The sequence below is a fragment of the Muntiacus reevesi genome, chromosome 13 (assembly GCF_963930625.1).
Source record: "Muntiacus reevesi chromosome 13, mMunRee1.1, whole genome shotgun sequence".
Lineage (NCBI taxonomy): Eukaryota > Metazoa > Chordata > Mammalia > Artiodactyla > Cervidae > Muntiacus > Muntiacus reevesi.
This window is the reverse complement of record NC_089261.1, coordinates 17,764,621-17,779,471: the sequence shown is the minus strand read 5'-3', so window position 1 is coordinate 17,779,471 and position 14,851 is coordinate 17,764,621. Positions and strand designations below refer to the sequence as shown.

The window sequence follows — 14,851 nt, the reverse complement described above, 5'->3', positions numbered from 1 at the left end:
CACTTGAGCTCTTAATTAGTGCATGTGGGATCTAGTTCCCTGACCAGGGATCATACCTGGGCCCCTTGCAATGGGAGCGTGTAGTCTTAGCCACTGGACCACCAGGGAAGTTCCACAGATAGAATCTTAGTGGCCAGCAGCTGCTCTGTGTTTTACTTTCCCAGTCTTAAACTTGCAAGCCATTCTATTTTCTTCACATCTTTAATAGAGCCGGATCAGAAAATTTGTAAGTGCACCATGTCGTCATAAATACGCATTGTTCTTATTTTAAGACATTTTGGTTCTAAAAGCATGAGTACTTCTGTTATTATCTGCAATATTTTTTTTGCGTGTGGATATTTAAGACCTTTTTAATGGCAGTATATATTTTTAAAACAGACGTTAAAAAATAACATTCCTCCACATGCCCAGAGCGTGTGGAGAACCAGGTTGGGATGTGTGGGTGAGCAGTAGGCAGCCAGGTGCCTCTGCGGGCTCTTCAAGGACTGGGATGAGCAGCTTACATCTGCCTAGAATTTGGGGGAAATAAAGTCTGCATTTTAGCTCATGCTCATTCTCAGCATTGTTGTCGTTGTTAGTTCATAATGGAAATCTCATCTTCAAATTGTCCAGTATCTGGTTGAGTATCTGCTACATGTAAGATGCCAGGTGATGAGGGGCCCTTGGGGAGGACATGCAAGTTTCTTCCTGAGGTCCCCAGTGTCAGTTGACCTGGTGTTGGGCAAAGACTACTGACCAGCCTGAGGCCTCTGGGGACACATGTAGCTGCTCCATGTCTGACTTGACTAGAGCCTTCTTCTAATTCTGGACTGAAAGCAAACAGGAATTTGGAGGGGGATGGAGAGAATTCACATCCTATAGTTGACTTCTGTAATGCAGTGGTTTGAGAAATGTGTGTGCATGTGTGCTAAGTCGCTTCAGTCATGTCCGATTCTTTGCGACCATATGGACTATAATCTCCCAGGCTCCTCTGTCCATGGGATTCTCCAGCAAGAATACTGGAGTAGGTTGCCATGCCCTTCTCCATGGGATCTTCCTGATACAGGGATCGAACCCGCATCTCCTAGGTCTCCTGAATTGGCAGGCAGGTTCTTTACCACTAGTGCCACCTGGGAAGCCTTTGAGAAATATAGTGTTTTTTCAAAGTTTTTAAGAACTTGCCTCTTTCCAGAAAGGGTTTAAGACAACTTGAGAGAAACACCCACCCACACATTTTTATAGATATATAGATAAAATGGGGAATCAGAGCAAAGGACAGAAGGAGCAAAGGACAACTTCCTAAGCTCTTAGGAAGGGTTGGCATGATTGCAGAGATGGTCAAAATGGGTCCCAGCTTCTCTTAGCCAGAGTGGAAAGGATGGTGCCATGAATTCAGGGCAAGGAAAGGACTTGAACGGTAGTGGAGGATCTTGTGGGTGCTAGGCACAGTCTTATCCCCATTTTACAGAGGACAAAACTGAAAGGCAGTCACTAGGCTGAGACTTGAAACCTGCTGGGGACGAGCCTTGAAGCCTCAGGTTAACTCTGGAATGTCAATCTGTTATCAGGAGGTGGAAGAATTTTGGTTTCTTTGGGTGGAAGACATTTTTTGCTAATGAAACATTTTCTCTAAGGCTGTACTTTATATTCTTCCAGTTTTTTCCCCCCTATATATATAATAACAAGTGTAATAAATACTTTTTCAATCATAAAAAGTTTTACTGTATCCTGTTTCAGTTCAGTTCAGTCTCTAAGTCGTGTCTGACTCTGCGACCCCAGGAATCGCAGCACGCCAGGCCTCACTGTCCATCACCAACTCCTGGAGTTTACTCAGGCTCATGTCCATTGAGTCGGTGATGCCATCCAACCATCTCATCCTTTGTCGTCCCCTTCTCCTCCTTCCCTCAATCCCTCCCAGCATCAGGGTATCCTCTTTAAGGCATCACTTATCATGGGTAGCTTTCCATGGCAGAATGACTAGATCAAATCCATTCACTTTTTTTTTTTTTTTTTTAAGATTTCTTTTTTGGGGGTATGTGGACCATTTTTAAAGTCTTTATTGAATTTGCTACAATATCGTTTTGTTTTTTTGGCTGGAAGGCATGTGGGATCTAAGCTCCCCAACCAGGGATCAGACTTGCACCCCCTGCACTGGAACGCGAAGTCTTAACCACTAGACCTCTAGGGAAGTCACATGCATTCATTTTTAATACCTGCATCTTAACCTATTGTTTAGATATATCATATTTTAGCAGTCTCTTAGTGATGGCTCTTTGATTTCCAGGGTTTCTTTTTCACATATTACAAACAATTCTGCAGTGAATCTCTTTATTGACAAACTTTTGCAAATTCCTATGATATAAATGGTCAGAAGTAGAATTACTGGTTCAAAGGGTATATGTTTACATTTAAAAATTTAAAAAAATTCTTAAATTGGATAATTGTTTTACAGAATTTTGTGGTTTTTCTGTCATACAACAAGATTCAGCCATATGTATGCCCATGTCCCTTCCCTCCCCAACCTCTCCCTATCCCAACTCTTCTAGCTTGTCACAGAGCCCTTGTTTGAGAGTTAAATTTTTAGCAGAAACAGTCAGATTACTTTCCAAACTGTTTAAGGAAAAGATTGTATCATGTTTATTGTCTACCTCCTATATTCTGCCTGGTGCCGAGAGGAATGCAGAAAGAATGCAAAAGGGTTTGTTGCCTTCCAGGAGTCTCCATCTATGCTGTGCATCTAATCAATCCTAGGGACTGTCTGGGGTGTCGACCTGGGTGGGTGGATGAGTGGGTGGATTTAATTCAGCTTTTCAAACTTGCCTTGCAAACACTGTGCATGGTGTTTAGGAGTTGTCTTTTATTGTATTGATTCTCTTGGGTAACGGCTGTAATTTCCTTAGGGCAGGGACCTCATCCTACATGAGACTTACAGCGTGTCTCACACATCTTCATAGCTTTGTGAAGACATTGTAATTATAACAGACATTGTAATTGTAATACTGCCTGAATACCTCAGGCAGTATTCGAGGATCTAATTGAGAACATTTCCTTTTTTTAGGGGGGGGGGGTGTATGAAGAATGAATAACTTTGGCATTCTGTACAGGTCATGGAATATCAGCCTGGAGGGGATTTGCTGTCACTTTTGAATAGATATGAAGACCAATTAGATGAAAATATGATTCAGTTTTACCTAGCTGAACTGATTTTGGCTGTCCACAGTGTTCATCAGATGGGATATGTACATCGGTAAGTGAGACTCTGGTAGTCTACTGAGAATTTATCTGTATCACTTAAGACTTCCTAAAATGGAGTGAGTGATTTCAGCATCAAAATAATTCTTCATCCAATTTTTAGCCAGTCTTCACCAATAATTGGCTTAAGGCAAATTGTGCAAAATGGCAGGTGTTTCTGCTTACCCTTTCAACAATGAAATAGATCTAAAATTGTAGTCTTCTTACATTTGCTAGTAAGATCTGCTAATGTGGCTAATAAGAGGAGCTCTTGCATGGATTTTTTGGGTGCTATGGTAGGAAAACCAAATTTAATTTGCACAAGGAAGCAGCCTACCACACAGAAACAGAAGACAATATAGTTGTACTTCTGACCTTGCCCGTTAGTAATAGACAAAGGTGTTCTCCCAAATCCTCAATCGGAAAGTGTTTCTTTACATCTTCACTAAAATGTAAATTTTATGAGCATCTGAGAATGTTGTGGGAATGGAATGCTGGTTAGACCAGGAACCACAAAATCCTGAATAGAGTTTGGTTTTTTTCCATTTACTAGCCATATGACCATGAGCAAACCCCCTAGCTTCTTGTGGCCTTAGTTTTCATAATATAAAGTGTGTATCTTGAGGAGAACTCATCCATCTAATAATAGGTATTTATTCCCTTTCCTTTTCTGCTTCCCTTCCCCTCCCTCCCTCCCTCTATTCTCTCTTTCTTTTGCTTAAATTTATTTTGTAAAATGCTTATTACATATGTCCATCAGTAGGGAGGTCTGTATGGCAAAACCATAGACACTAAAATTCTTGGCTGAATCATGATCCTAGGTCTGCAGTTGCTTGATGATTGGCATGGAGAAGACAATACTAATTTATGGCCTTAATTTCCATACAGAGACATCAAGCCCGAGAACGTCCTCATTGACCGAACTGGACACATCAAGCTGGTGGATTTTGGATCAGCTGCTAAAATGAACTCAAATAAGATGGTAACAAATAGAATAAGATGACTTAATTGAACTTATACTACAAAGTGTTCTGAGGTCCTCATAAATTTGGACAATATGGGATAAAGTTGAGTGACACTCTGAAGACTTTATCTGCCAGCTGTGAAATTATTTCTCTGCAGGGTGGGTGGGGATGGGTCACAGAGCTATTTTCCAGACTTACTTGACCTGGGATCCTTTTATGTAAAATACCTGTTAATACCATACAAAACATTTCAAGGGACATTCTTGTAGTTTGATTAAAAAAAAAGGGGAAAATACTTACTTTGTTTTTCCCTTCATTTTCCTTGCTTATTAATTGATTGTCTTCTGTTACATTCTCTTTTTCATCTTAAATATTTTGATGAAATGAAACCTTGTTTATCTCAAATCCTTTACTTCATATGCAGTGCAATGAAAATTAATCACTAGAGCATTTGAACCAAGCATTAAGCATTAAGAACCAAAAGTGCTCAAAATGTCAATTCTAAGTCCTGGACTTTTGGTAAAAAGTAAGCTGTATTCCACATGTTAATTATTTTTAAGCTGTATCCCATGTGCTAATAGCAAGGCAAGAGGGTAGCTATTGAGGTCAAGAACGAGAATACTTTAGGAAAAAGATGACAAAGTAAAAGAAAATTAGATTTTAAAAACCTCATCAAGTTGGCACATGCTAAAATGTAAATTTTCAAGTCAACTATGCAAAAAAGGGTGAGTCTAAGAGAAAATCGACTTAGATTTTAAGACTTATTTCCCAGCTGAATTACTTGGTGACCTGTACAAATCCTCAGGAACTTGGGCTTTTATTCTTCCTCTAGAATATTACTGATTCTAGTTAAAATGCAGAAATTAAGGGAGGGCCTGCTCTTCAAAATACCCCCGGCTCTGAGAGTTTAGTCCTTATAAAGGGCAACATATAAAATTGCCTTTCTTTTTCCTTCTCATGTTCCTTGGGGGAAAGGTGGGTATTATTATATTTGGAAAAGGCTCAAGGTTGTGTTAACTCTTTGCATGCCAGAGTTTCACCTCGCTCTTCCATAGACTTGAGGCCTATTTGACATAACTTCTTTCAGGTTCAGGCTTTTGGGAAAACAGGCTGTTTATGTTGTGTGAGGTCATGGTTTTTCAGCCTCATCATTGGTTGTCCTCCCCTCAGATTAGGTGTTTATAATCTCTTCTGCTTGATCATTACATTAATAATGAGAGTATCAAAGAATTTTATGTTTTAAAGTGAAAGTGTTAGTTGCTCAGTTGTGTCTGACTCTTTGTGACCCTGTAGACTGTAGCCCACCAGGCTCCTCTCTCCATGGAATTCTCCAGACAAGAGTACTAGAGTGGGTTGCCATTTCCTTCCCTAGAAGATCTTCTTGACCCAGGGATTGAACCTGGGTCTTCTGCATTGCAGGTAGATTCTTTAATGTCCGAGCCACTAAAAATTATGTACAATTTGGATACAGGCATGAAAATTTAGGTATTGGATTTATTTAGTAGATTAAAGTACAGGAAAAAAAGTTAAATTATACAAAATTTTACCATCTGGGATTCAAAAACCCATGCCTTGCATTAGTGATCTTAATAAATTCAGGCATCTAGAAATAAAATGAAGCATAGGTATGTAATCAGAGCCACTAGCATTTTAGTCTAGAGAATTCTCTGTGGTGGGGGCTGTTCTGTGTGTTGTGGGATGTTTAGCTGCATCCCTGGTCTCTACCCTCTAGATGCCAAGTAGCCTCCCCTCCAGTTGTGACAACCTAGAGTAACTCCAGACATTGCCCAGTGTTCCCTGGGGGACAGAATCACCCTTGGTGGAGGACCTTTGCCATTGATGGAGAAGCATCAGAAGGCTTAATAGAGCTGGCAATATGTGTTTGTGATTAGAAAGCCTGCTTGGAGAACTGGATCATGATCCAGAGTCATTGCTTGGAAAATAAATGGGAATAAAGAGTAAGGTCCTGGGATTTCCCTGGTGGTCCAGTGGTCAAGAATCAGTCTTCCAGTGCAGGGGGACATGGCGGTTCCATCCTTGGTGGGGGCTATAAGATCCCACATGCTGTGGGGCAATTGAGCTGGTGCACCACAGCAAGAGAAGCCCGTGTACCGCAACTAGAGAAAATAGAGGCCCCGCATCACAATGAAGACACAGTACAAACAAGAAAAAAAGAGTAAGGGCTCTGCATCTGGATTTACTCTCTTTAGAGCCCTTGGTGGAGATGGGACTGCTTTTCATTTCAAATTTCTGTTTTCCAGTGCTGCAAACTGCCTTTTTCAGTTCTTCAGATGGTAGCAACATTCCCTTCAGGCGGTGAGCCTAGGAGCAAATAAGTGAAGTGAAAGTGAAATCTCTCAGTTGTGTCCGACTCTTTGCGACCCCGTGGACTGTAGGCCACCAGGCTCCTCTGTCCATGGATTTGCCAGGCAAGAATGCTGGAGTGGGTTGCCATTTCCTTCTCCAGGGAATCTTCCTGACCCAGGGGTTGAACCTGGGTCTCCCACATTGCGGGCAGACACTTTAACCTCTGAGCCACCAGGGAAGCCCAGGAGCAAATAAATTCAGGTTTATTTGCTGCTCAGTGGTTCAGCCCTGATTTTTTTGGTCAAGGAGATAATGGCCCTCAGTTCTACTCATTTGAGAATGCTGTAGCTCCTCTTCTCTTAGAGAATCTTCTCCCCAGAGCTTTGTGCTCTTAGAGCTCAAATGTGTAAAGCAGTTGAGGAGGAATTTTTGGCATTGTTTTAAGTGAAAAGTCCTTTTTGTTATAAACAGTCAGTAATTTGCAATCTAGATCAAGTCAAGTATAGATATAGAATTAAAACTTTTTTGGTATTTTTGATCAGTGATGGTGGGTAAAATACATGTTTCCTTTAAATAGGATGTTTTATAAATCTAAAATAGGTTTCAAAAGTTTTTTTAATATTCAAAATATACTATATAAAATATAATTTGGAAATTTCCTGGCAGTCCAGTGGTTAGGACTGTGTACTTCCACCGTAGGGGGCTATAAGTTTAATCCCTGGTCAGGGAACTAAGATCCCGCATGCGTCATGGCGTGCCCTGCTCCCAAATACACACACACACACACTCATTGGAATTATTGTATGTTATCCCAAATCCATTTGTCATTTTCCTTGCCACTTCCACATATTGTCTATGTATTTTGGGTACTTGTGAATCTTAGCTCTGTTGAGTTTCTCACCTTCCATTGTCTTTATTTAAGCTTTTTAGTCAGAGTGTTGCTTGAGGGTATTTTTGTTAGTGAACACAGGTGGACCATATTGCCTGGAGGTTTGGGTGTTGGGCAGAGATGTCACCCACTTCCCCTTATTAGAACCTCAGAGAATGACAGATAGCTAACAGTTCCAACCTGTCTCAGTTCTCAAGAAAACAATTGTAAGGAGATTATAAATAAAGAGCATTATAGCATGTTAAGTGATAATCACTACCATTTAGCAGTTGGAAACCCATAGGAGATAACCCTTTTTGAGATTTATGGAGTAGTGAAAAGATTTTATTACTTTTCCATGAGAAGAACAACATAGTGAGAATATTTCCTCCCCTGCTTCTGCAGGTGTGTATCTATGCCCTGGGCAGCTAGAAGAGGAAAGTTAGGTTCAGTTTTCTGTATAAGCATTTTCAGAGAAGGGGATTGGGAGGAAGAAGATGGGTTTTCTTACCTTCCTCTCTGTCTGTTTTTTGCTTGTTAAAGAATTTGCTAGTTTTGTAAAAACAATCTGCTGGGTTAATCCTCTCTTTTCTTTTCTTCTCCCTCCTTCCCCTTGCCTCCCTTTCTTCCCCCTCTGTCTCTCCAAAATATGACAGACTTTTCTGTCTCCTAGTCATCTGATTATTGTCTCCTCCTGAACTGGTATACTTTCTTCCCTGTCAGTACGGGGAAAATCAAAGTTCAGTAAAACTGGGGTCTTGTTAGATGATGTACTGCAGGCAGGCCGGGTTCCTAGTACATGGTCCCAGACTGGTCCAGTATCACCCAGATTGGCTGGGTGTGAATTGCCACCAGAGAAGAGTGAAAGGATCTTGCAAAATCCCTATCAGGAATTGTGAGATTACCTGTTGAACAGGTTTAATGTACTTGGAGGTCAGTAACAAATGGAAACTTAGTAGTCCTTGAAGGTGAAAGTTGCTTAGTCATGTCCAGCTCTTTTTGACCCCATGGACTATACAGTCCTTGGAATTCTCCAGTCCAGGATACTGGAGTGGGTAGCCTTTCCCTTCTTCAGGGGATCTTCTGACCCAGGGTCTCCTGCATCGCAAGTGGATTCTTTACCAACTGAGCTATCAGGGAAATGCAAGTAATTGTCATTAAAAGTCTTTGTTAATGGTAATTACTGTAGTAGGAGATGTACAGAAAACAAGCTAGGGATTATTTTTCTTAAAATTTTGGAAATTTGCAAAATTATTGGACATAAAATGTATACAATCACTTACCTATTATGGAGCAGAAATCAGTTGCAGAGTGATCTGGCTCTCTGATAACTCTAACCATTTGTTTGAAAATGAGGCATTCGCAGTTTATACCTCTTGATGGGTCATGCTGATAAACATGACCCAGTCAACTTTCAACTCTGGTTGTGAACAAATGACCAAGCCCTGGGAGCTGTCAGTAAGGAGAACTGAATATTCCCAAACAAACCAATGTGATGATAAAATAAACCCTGATATGTAGAAATGATGAATATTTGAGGATTGTATTTTAATGGTTCTGCAGAATAATCAGGCATAAAGGGTAGGCATGTAATCAACGACACAGTGGAATTACCAATACCTAGTCAAACCAGGATGTTACAGTTTTCCATCTCTTGTTTTTTAATGTATTTTTTATAGTACTTTAAAAAAAATTGGTTATTTCCAGTTCCAGTTCAGTCACTCAGTCATATCTGACTCTTTGTGACCCCATGGACTACAGCATGCCAGGCCTCCCTGTCCGTCACCAACTCCCGGAGTTTACTAAAACTCATGTCCATCGAGTTGGTGATGCCATCCAACCATCTCATCCTCTGTCATCCCCTTTTCCTCCCACCTTCAGTCTTCCCCAGCATCAGGTTCTTTTCAAATGAGTCAGTTCTTCACATCAGGTGGCCAAAGTATTGGAGTTTCAGCTTCAGCATCAGTCCTTCCAATGAACACCCAGGACTGATCTCCTTAAGGATAGACTGGTTGGATCTCCTTGCAGTCCCAGGGACTCTCAAGAATCTTCTCCAACACCACAGTTCAAAAGCATCAATTTTTTGGCACTCAGCTTTTTTCATAGTCCAACTCTCACATCCATACATGACCACTGGAAAAACCATAGCCTTGACCAGACGGACCTTTGTTGGCAAAGTAATGTCTCTGCTTTTTAATATGCTATCTAGGTTGGTCATACCTTTCCTTCCAAGGAATAAGCGTCTTTTAATTTCATGGCTGCAATCACCATCTGCAGTGATTTTGGAGCCCAGAAAAATAGTCAGTCACTGTTTCCACTGTTTCTCCATCTATCTGCCATGAAGTGATGGGACCAGATGCCATGATCTTAGTTTTCTGAATGTTGAGCTTTAAGCCAACTTTTTCACTCTCCTCTTTCACTTTCATCAAGAGGCTCTTTAGTTCTTCACTTTCTGCCATAAGGGTGGTGTCATCTGCATATCTGAGGTTATTGATATTTCTCCCAGCAATCTTGATTCCAGCTTGTGCTTCCTCCAGCCCAGCATTTCTCATGATGTACTCTGCATATAAGTTAAATAAGCAGGGTGAAAATATACAGCCTTGATGTACTCCTTTTCCTATTTGGAACCAGTCTGTTGTTTCATGTCCAGTTCTACCTGTTGCTTCCTGACCTGCATACTGGTTTCTCAAGAGGCAGGTCAGGTGGTCTGGTATTCCCATCTCTTTTGGAATTTTCCACAGTTTATTGTGATCCACACAGTCAAAGGCTTTGGCATAGTCAGTAAAGCAGAAGTAGATGTTTTCCTGGAACTCTCTTGCTTTTTTGATGATCCAACGGATGGTGGCAATTTGATCTCTGGTTCCTCTACCTTTTCTAAATCCAGCTTGAACATCTGGAAGTTCATGGTTCACGTATTGCTGAAGCCTGACTTGGAGAATTTTGAGCATCACTTTACTAGCATGTGAGATGAGTGCAATTGTGCAGTAGTTTGAGCATTCTTGGGCATTGCCTTTCTTTGGGATTGGAATGAAAACTACCTTTTCCAGTCCTGTGGCCACTGCTGAGTTTTCTAAATTTTCTGGCATATTGAGTGCAGCACTTTCACAGCATCATCTTTTAGGATTTGAAATAGCTCAACTGGAATTCCATCACCTCCACTAGCTTTGTTCGTAGTGATGCTTCCTAAGGCCCACTTGAATTCACATTCCAGGATGTCTGGCTCTAGGTGAGTGATCACACCATTGTGATTATCTGGGTCATGAAGATCTTTTTTGTACAGTTCTTCTGTGTATTCTTGCCACCTCTTCTTAATATCTTCTACTTATGTTAGGTCCCTACCATTTCTGTCCTTTATTGAGCCCATCTTTGCATTAAATGTTCCCTTGGAATTTCTAATTTTCTTGAAGAGATCTCTAGTCTTTCCCATTCTATTGTTTTCCTCTATTTCTTTGGATTGATTGCTGAGGAAGGCTTTCTTGTCTCTCCTTGCTATTCTTTGGAACTCTGCATTCACATGGGTATATCTTCCCTTTTCTCCTTTGCTTTTCACTTCCCTTCTTTTCACAGCTATTTGTAAGGCCTCCTCAGACAGCCATTTTGCTTTTTTGCCTTTCTTTTTCTTGGGGATGGTCTTGATTCTTGTCTCCTGTACAATGTCACGAACCTCCGTCCATAATTCATCAGACACTTTGTCTATCAGATCTAGTCCCTTAAATCTATTTCTTACTTCCACTGTATAGTCATAAGGGATTTGATTTAGGTCATACCTGAATGGTCTAGTGGTTTTCTCCAGTTTCTTCAATTTAAGTCTGAATTTGGCAATAAGGAGTTCATGATCTGAGCCACAGTCAGCTCCCGGTCTTGTTTTTGCTGACTGTATAGAGCTTCTCCATCTTTTGCTGCAAAATATATAAATCAGTCTGATTTTGGTGTCAACCATCTGGTGATGTCCATGTGTAGAGTCTTCTCTTGTGTTGTTGGAAGAGGGTGTTTGCTATGACCAGTGCGTTCTTTTGGCAGAACTCTGTTAGCCTTTGCCCTGCTTCGTTCTGTACTCCGGCCAAATTTGCCTGTTACTCCAGGTGTTTCTTGACTTCCTCCTTTTGCATTCTAGTTCCCTGTAATGAAAAGGACATCTTTTTTGGGTGTTAGTTCTAGAAGGTCTTGTAGGTCTTCATAGAACTGTTCAGCTTCTTCAGCGTTACTGGGTGGGGAATAGTCTTGGATTACTATGATATTGAATGATTTGCCTTGGAAACGAACAGAGATCATTCTGTTACACACACATTAAAAGACAGAAATCTTGGCTCAGGCTTCCTGACATCAAAGTTGCCTTTTGACTGAAGCTACTTTGAATTCCTCAAGGTTAAGTTGTCCTGTTTTAGACCAAATGTTTTCTCCTTTCTCCTCACTTTAGTCTGTCAGCACAGGCCTGTGAATTTCTTGGGTGGTGTGACCCTTTAGTTTTCCTAAATATGTGTTTGTAATGGAAGTGCTGTTGCCCAATGGCTGAATGGTTTAAGAGCAACAATATCACACTGTTCTCTGAGTTTAAGGTTGAAACAAACCTGTGGTGGGCCTGAGGGAAGGGGTGAAAAGAGAGGGAGTAGGAAGAATGGATTTGTTTTCTTTAACAATGGGTCTTTGGGAATGGGCAAGATTAAAGTTTCAGGCTGGAAGAGCTTGGCCTTCTTCACTGGGTAAAGGAGACTCCTAACATCTTCTCTAAACATGGATTTCCTCTCAATCTCTATTCAAATCAAAGCAAAGCAAATTGATTTTCTTGATAGAAAGCCCAGCCTGAAAGATGTGTGGTCACCCCTATAGAATCTCTTAGCTCAAATAGGGGCACTTAATACCCTTTAATGGGGGGAGAGTTCTTTTGAACCTTGTAACTGCTGATATGAGAGAATCCTTTTTAGATATAGGGTTATTGGGCAGCTGGTCAACCCAGTGTGTAATCAGTATCAGGCCCTCTTTGTTTCGACAGGAAAGAAGGTTAGAGAGGTGATCTTTCACCTTCAGATTTCATGGCTCAATAAAGCTTCAAGACAGTTTTGAAGACCCAAAGGTTGCCAGCTTACTAGGGTGCCTAGGAAGGAGTGGGAGTGAGGGGTAGAAAACATACCTTTTCATCAGCATCATTTCCGGAAACAAAGGATGTTTAAACACTAAACCAGTCAGAAGGACAAATTCTACGAAATAAGGACAGTTCCTTAAATGGATTGTGTTTAGCTTTATAAAGAGACAAAGCTACATTGCCCCGATATTTCTTTGTCAAGGTCATGTGCTTGAGCACCAAGGATTGGAGGGCTCTGTGTTTCTGAACAGTAGGGAGAGAATCAGAGGAGCAGGAGTTGGGAGTGAAGAAAATGAACTCATTAATAACATTTGACCTCTGGTGGAAGTTATTTATCATGTCTTGCCTTGTGGGTGGGCTGAATAGGAATATTGATTTCAAATATTTAAACTTGAGATAGAACACATGTTTACAATATTGTGTTGCCAGCAAACTGCCAGTTTTGTAATAAAGGGTAGATTGATCTTTTAGATTCATCTTTATACATTATCATTTTACTGTTTCCCTAAGTAAGAGAAGTTCTGTTGTATCAGTAAGAAGTGTCAGGAAAGATATCTTCCTTTCCAGGTATGTACCCAACTCTCATTTGTGTAACCAAACAGTGTATGTCGTCAGCAATCCTGGCCCCTTTGCCTTTGGATTACATTATGTGCTTTTCTTTTTTTTTAAAGTGAGTGACTCATTTGCATTTCCTGATGCTGTGCCACTTGACAGAAGGTTCAAGTGCCTGGGAGAATAGTAATCAGAGGCAAATCAGCTTATGTCTGAATTGTGGCTGCTGGCAATCTATTTGAGGATAATTGAAAATTTGCTGTGTTCATTTTATTTGCGGGTTTCCAGGTAAATGCCAAACTCCCGGTTGGGACTCCAGATTACATGGCCCCTGAAGTGTTGACTATGATGAATGGGGATGGAAAAGGTGCCTATAGCCTAGACTGTGACTGGTGGTCAGTGGGAGTTATTGCTTATGAGATGGTTTATGGAAGATGCCCATTCACTGAAGGAACCTCAGCCAAAACCTTCAATAACATCATGAATTTCCAGGTAAAGAGCCCTTATTAGATTCTGAGGTAATATTGGGAAATGTCATTTTAAAATGGTGCGAATGAATATTTATAATGTAAACCAGAAGTTCCGGATAATAACAACAGCAAATACTTTATGCACTTACTCTGTGCCAAAAGGAATTCTAAATGCTTTATTAATTGTATTATATTGACTCTCAGGTGCCAGTAATTGTTAAGTCTATGCCATCTTTTTAGGTATCATTAAAAAGGAAAAACTGCTGCCAATTAATGTAGTATATTTTATTGATTATAAAATGCTTTGATTACAGTGATGTTGGATGTGAGTAAAATGGGGGTCATAGGATTTGTGGAATATAGTTCATTAATTTGGCTAATCCTCAGGCAGTCGTGTGAGATGATGATATTGTTGTTGTTATTTTCATTTTACAGATGAGGAAACCAAAGCACAGCGTGGGTAAATAACTTGCCCAAAATAGCACAGGCAGTCTAGCTTTGAAATACCTGCTCTTGATATGCTACACTGTTTCTTAGTGCCACTAGCTGCCAAATATGGTTAAAATTCAGAGACATGGATAGAAATACTAAGAGACACATAAAGTAGAATTGAAGCTATCGTCTAGAAACTGTATTTGTCATTATATTAGCCTGTTTCTTAAGGATATGATAAATATCCATGTTTTAGTTTCAACAAAAAGGAAAAAGAATTTATTTCATAGATTTTTGTGTATTCAATTTCTTCCTGGGATGCTTCATACATATTTTTCTATATAAAATATACTTTTTGTATGCTTATTTCATACATACATTTTTTGCTATTCTTTTGTCTCCTCCTGAGTTAAAATTTCCCCCGAGATGATGCTTGAGTCTCACCTGTTTCCTTCATTTCCATCCATTCATTCAGTAACGAGTAACTCGTACTCGGCACTATTAGGTACCAAGTTTGCAGTGATGGGCAAGGAGAAAGGCCCTCTTGGCCTTCTTTCTCCATTATCACATGGAAATCAAAATATAGTGTGTAAGTGCACAAGCAGAGTACAGGGGGAGCACGCAGGAGGGAGTGATGGAGTGGGAGAGGGAGGGGGAGGCAGGCAGGGAAGGAGGGGCTCGGACTAGGGTAGGCCTTCTGGGCAGAGAAAGCAGAGTGATTTGTTTGGGCAGCTTTAAATAGCACATCGTTGTTGGATGGCAAAGAGTGAGGCGGGGAGTGTAGCTAGGTGACACGGAAGAGGGTACAGAGATCAAATCATGAAGGGTATTGAACCCTTGCAAGGGAGCTAAGCCTACTGATGTGAAGAGAACAGTTACTGTGGGAACATGCCTTTGGTCCAAAGTTAAGAGGACATAAAACTTCTTTCTTAAAAAAAAAACTTGAATATATGAGAACTACTTTTTT

The 14,851-nt window shown here is 40.5% G+C and overlaps 1 protein-coding gene across 6 annotated transcripts in view; it reads left to right on the top strand.

Moving 5' to 3' along the window:
- The window catches only part of CIT (citron rho-interacting serine/threonine kinase), a 172,441-nt gene that overhangs the window by 33,855 nt on the left and 123,735 nt on the right, over positions 1-14,851 (top strand). For all 6 annotated transcript variants that reach the window (XM_065904437.1, XM_065904438.1, XM_065904436.1 and 3 more), the window contains 3 exons: positions 3,084-3,226; positions 4,099-4,192; positions 13,271-13,474. In XM_065904437.1, coding sequence (XP_065760509.1) covers positions 3,084-3,226; positions 4,099-4,192; positions 13,271-13,474 — 441 coding nt within the window. The remainder of the gene's footprint in view (positions 1-3,083; positions 3,227-4,098; positions 4,193-13,270; positions 13,475-14,851) is intronic.